The 5,322-nt window shown below is 40.4% G+C and overlaps 1 protein-coding gene across 1 annotated transcript in view; it reads left to right on the forward strand.

The window, feature by feature from the left end:
• The first annotated feature begins 875 nt into the window (after positions 1–875).
• Positions 876–5,322, forward strand: part of LOC103193919 (C-type lectin domain family 2 member D-like) — a 58,238-nt gene continuing 53,791 nt past the window's right edge. Inside the window, exon 1 of the mRNA XM_007937222.1 lies at positions 876–1,077. Coding sequence (XP_007935413.1) covers positions 876–1,077 — 202 coding nt within the window. The remainder of the gene's footprint in view (positions 1,078–5,322) is intronic.

Genomic DNA, 5,322 nt, shown 5'->3' on the forward strand with positions numbered 1-5,322 from the left:
CAGAAGGCTGGCAGTTCAAACCCACCAGCCACTCCTTGGAAGGAAGGTTGGACAATCTACTTCTGTAGTGATACTGCCTTGGAAACCCAAGGAGGGGTTGCTATGAGTGGGGATCGACTTGATGGCAGTGAGTTTGGTTTTTTGGTTATGCTTGTTTGGGGTGGGATGAATCTTGAGCTCCACCTTGCTGGAGGATGTGACTCAAGTCATGACTCTTAGTTCCCTTGAGGGTATATATGTGAATGTTCGGGGAAAATTCACTCTCTTGCTCTGGATCCTGAATTTTGGTTCACCATCACCTCATCCCTGGACTTGAGACAGAAGCAAGTCATCTGACCTGTGTTCACCAGCCCCTGCAACCATGTGAGTGAAAAGAATCCTCCAGACCTATGCCTGATTCATGGATTTGGGACTTTCCAGGCTCCTGTGATGGCACTGACAAAGGTGTTCAATCAGACAACAAAAGGACCTCCCAACTCCTGGACACACAGTCCTGGGTTACCATCAGTGTGACAAGTAGAACAACCACTATCTTATTAGACACAGGAGCTGCCTAGTCTGTCCTCACCCAACCTTATGGCCAACTCTCTGACTGCAACTGCATAGTTACAGGAGTTGATGGGAAGCATAAAGTAAGAAAATTTACTCTCCCCCTTAATTGTGAAATACAGCCTATTTTGAAATGTCCCTGAATGCCCTATCCCATTGCTAGGAAAATATTTACTTGCTAAGTTGGGTACCTTTGTAAGCTTTGATGAGAAAAGAAGTTAGATGAATATAGAAAGTACAGAAGGTAAAAAATAAGTCTTAGAAAGAGAAAAGTTAAATAAAAGGTCAATAAGAGAAGGTTAAAATTTTCCTGGTTATGCCAAAATATGAAAGATGATGAAGGATCAAACTTCCTTCTCTTACTAAGTGAGAAAGAGATACCCAAGTTTAAGAACTCACCTCCTAAGAAGATACAAGAGCAAGCATCTCCGGAGGTGTGCAACACCACCTGTAGGAAAGCTAAGAATGCAGGGCCTGTGTTTAAACCAGGGGCACCAAGTTTCCCCCACGAAAATCCAGATCTCCCAGGTCAGGTGCAATACTTGGGATTCACGCTGACTCCAGGGAGTTGAGCATTAGCACCCGACTGGAAGTAGATCATTACTAACCTTCCAGTCCTTATCATGGAATAGCTTAGTGACTTCCTAGGAAATGATTGGGTTTTGCATAATATGGATACCTAATTTTGAGTTTACAGCAAAACCACTATATGAAGCCTTGAAAGGAGAAGAGAAGACACCTCTAGATAGAAGTCCTGAGTATCAGCAAGCCTTCCATAAGTTAAAATTGACTCTTGGAAAGGGGTCCTACTCTTGAGCTTCCAGACCTAAAAAAAATCTTTTAAGCTGTTTGTACATGGAAGACAGAGGTTACTTTAGAGGTTCTTACCCAAAAGTATAGAACTAGTCATCAGACTGGGAGCCTACTTTTCAAAACAATTGGACCACGTGGCTCAAGGGTGACCAGGATGCCTCCATGTGGTAGCAGCCACTGCCCTACTAGTAAAATAAGCCTCAAAACTCACACTAGGACAACCTACCAAAATCCCTCCAAAAACCAAACCAAACTCACTGCTGTGGAGTCAGATCCGACTCATAGTGACCCCTCCTTGGGTTTCCCAGGTGGTATCACTACGGAAGTAGATTGCCCAACCTTCCTTCTGAGGAGTAGCTGTTGGGCTTGAACCGCCAGGCTTCTGGTTAGCAGTCAGATAGATGCCTTAGGTACTACGCCACCAGAGCTCCCACCAAAGTCCTTACGCCTAACCAAATCCAAACCATTCTAGAGGTGAAATGAGAAGGACACTGGTTGTTGGAAGGAAGGATCCTTAAACAGGCTGAATGTTTGACACAAAGACAACTCATACACAGATGAGCAGTAATATTTGGAATCTTATTAGATACTTGCCTTTGTTCATCTGGTTTTTACTTCTCTTAGGACCTGCTGTAGCTACTTTGCTTTTACTTCTATTTGGCCCTTGGCTGTTTAAGCTTTTAGTCAAATTTGTGTCCTCTAGGTAACAGCAATTTCAGGTTAAGCTAATGATACAAAGTTTCCAACCCATTCCTGAAGTAAAGCCTGCCCATTATAAACCATTAGAACAGGTAGTGAGAGATTTCTACTCCAGTAGGCAGGTCAATCACCCTATCAAAGTATGAAGAAGCTACGAAGAAGAGACCTCCACCCATGTTCCTCATAAAGAATTATGGGAATGAAATCTTTCAGGGGGGAGTAAGACAGGTAGGAAATCCAGCTGGCTGAATCAAGCAGCCTTGGACTCAGTATTCTTGCTGTTGGTGACAGAGAATTGCTTGCAATTAACAAACCAGGTCCATAGGCAAGATAAAGTTATATTTCAAAAGCCCCATGGACTTAACAATTGTAAAATGCTAATAAACCTCCTGAGTTGTCCTTCAAGTACCTCACCAGGTACTCAGCATGCACAGTAAAATTGAACTTGCCTGACAAAGTGACCTTCCACCAGGGACAGTCAAGAACAAGAGTCCCTTGCTGGGACTTGAACCAAGGTCCAGAGACATCACAAGTGAGCAAATTCCCAGAGTCAGCTTTCACGATGGATTCCATCTTTGTTCCAACAGCCTTTGTAGTGAAATCCGTCTTGGCTACTTCCTACGTGCACATTTGATTTTCATAACCCCACCTTTTCCCCAGAAACCCCTGCCTATTTTATGAATAAAGATGATGCCTTATTTCTGCACAAAACCTTTTATAAACCCTAGGAAATCTTTCGCTAAGAGATTGAAAGCTAGCATAGGTGAAAGCCCCTCTCCATCTCTCCCTCATGAGCTCCTCTCCTCTCCTTTCTCTTTAATAAACTTTGGCTCATGTGGACATTTTACCTTGGCATAGTGCCTAAGGTATTTGACTGCTAACTAGAAGGCTGATGGTTCAAACCTACCAGTCACTCCTCAGAAGGAAGATTGGGCAATCTACTTCCATAGTGACACAGCCTTGGAAACCCAATGAGGGGTCGCTATGAGTCGGGTTCATCTTGACAGCAGTGTGTTTGGTTTTTGGTTTGGTTCAGTTCATTGTCAGTAGAAGTCAAGGACTCCTGTAGCATGTTGAGCCCTCTTCCTTTGGAAATACTGTCCTCTGTTCTCCCATGGTTGACTGTTCTAAGGAGTGTACCTACCTGGTATAAATGTTCACCTTATACACCTGTCTCTTGTTTGGCTGGAAGCCATGGGAGTGAGTTCAATTCCAGACATGAAGAGTGACTAGGGGCCATAGTCTTGAGGGTTTCTATCAGACCAGTAAACTTGTTTATTTATTTATTTATGATTTTGAGTTTTATTCCACGTTATTCTCCCACTCTATCCAGGATCTACTACACTGATCCCTTTTTGAATGGATGACAGAGGTAGCTGGGTACCATCTAGTTCTTCTGGTCTCAGAGTCATGTAGGCTGAGGTTCGCATGGCCCACTAGTCCCTTGGACTAATTTTTTCCATGCATCTTGCATCTTTGGTTTTCTTCATTCTTTTTTGCTCTAGAAGAAGAGAGACCAATTGTTGCATCTTAGGTGGCTGTCTGCAAGCTTTTAAGACCCTAGTCACTACTCACTAAAGTAGAATGTAGAATAATGTTCTTGTGTAGTATGTTATGTCAGTTGAGCTTGAAGTCCCCCACAACAATGGTCCCAAGCCCGAGGGCCCAGTACTCACTCTTTCAGCTTTTTGGCTGTGGCTAAGAAGTTATCATAACTTTACCCTCTTTTGTCTCTGTTATATATATGGACAGTTTTATGGTACATACAAATACATATGTAGAAATATCATCTCCCAAACTTATATATGGTCAGGGGTATATTGCCTTTTGCCTAGACATACCTGATCATTAGGCTGTCTACTCAAGCAACTACCTGTAGATTAATGTTTGTTATTACTTCTAATGCAGTGCTGTGTGTATAAAAGTGTTTATCTTTGTTGTCTGTACCTCTTGTGCACCTCTTTGTGTCTTCTTTTTCTTTAGTGTTATTGTGTTGTCACTTGCTTTTGATATATTGCCTTTCCTTTCACCCAAACCAATATGTTTTCTTACCTATCTAGCAATTTTTCCTCTACTTCCCTCTCGTCCTGGTAACCAACAAAGAAAATTTCCTTTCATATGTAAACCTTTCCTTGACTTTTTACAATAATAGACTAATACAATATTTGCCCTTCTGTGATAAACTTATTTCACTCAGCATAATGTCCTCCAACTTCACGCAAGTTATGAGGAGTTTCACAGATTCTACATTATTCTTTTAGTGTTGCATAGTATTCCATTGTGTGTATATACCATAGTTTGTTTATCCATTATTCTGTTGATGGGCACTTAGATTGTTTCCATCTCTTTGCTATTGTGAATAGTGCTGTGATTAACATGGGTGTGCAGATATCTATTTATGTCCTGGCTCTCACTTCTTTGGGATATATACCTAGTAATGAGATCACTGGATCAAATAGTGTTTCTATTTCCATCTTTTTAAGGGAGTACCAAACTGTTTTCTACAGTGGTTGTATCATTTTACAGTCCCATCAGCAGTGTATGAGAGTCTCAATCTATCCACATCCTTACTAGCATTTGTTATTTTGTATCTTGTTGAACTTTCCTATTAGTGCTGAGGTGAGAGGCTATCTTGTTGTTTTGATGTGCATCTTTCTAATGGCTAATGATAGTGACCATTTCTTCATGTGTTTGTTGGCTGCCTAAATATCTTTTATGGTGAAGTGTCTGTTCATGTTTTCTGTTCATTTTTTAATTAGATTTTTTTGTCTTTTTGATGTTGAGGTTTTAGGATTTTCTATAAATTTTAGAGATAATTCTCTTGTCAGATGTGTCTTTGCCAAATATTTTTTCCAACCTGTAGATTCTCTTTTTACTCTTTTGGAAAGGTCTTTTGATGTGCATAAGATTTAGTATTTAGAAGATCCCAGTCATCTAGTTTATCTACTGCTGCTCCTGTATTTTTACTTATATTTGGTAATCTATTAATGCCATACATTAGGGCCTCTAATTTGTCCCTCTCTTTTCTTGATGAACTTTATAGTTTTAGATTTTATATTTAAGTCTTTGGTACATCTTGAATTACTTATTATGTATAGTGTGAGCTATGAATCTTGTTTCATTTTTCTGCAAATGGAAACCCTGTTTTGCGAGTTCAACAAAGAAAATAATATGGAACAAAGAAACCAGGGACACCATGAAAAAACACATAACAAAATGACAGCAACAAATTCAAACTTATCAATAATTACCCTGAATGTT

The sequence above is a fragment of the Orycteropus afer genome, unplaced genomic scaffold (assembly GCF_000298275.1).
Source record: "Orycteropus afer afer isolate SDZICR_OR568_19922 unplaced genomic scaffold, OryAfe1.0 scaffold00040, whole genome shotgun sequence".
Lineage (NCBI taxonomy): Eukaryota > Metazoa > Chordata > Mammalia > Tubulidentata > Orycteropodidae > Orycteropus > Orycteropus afer.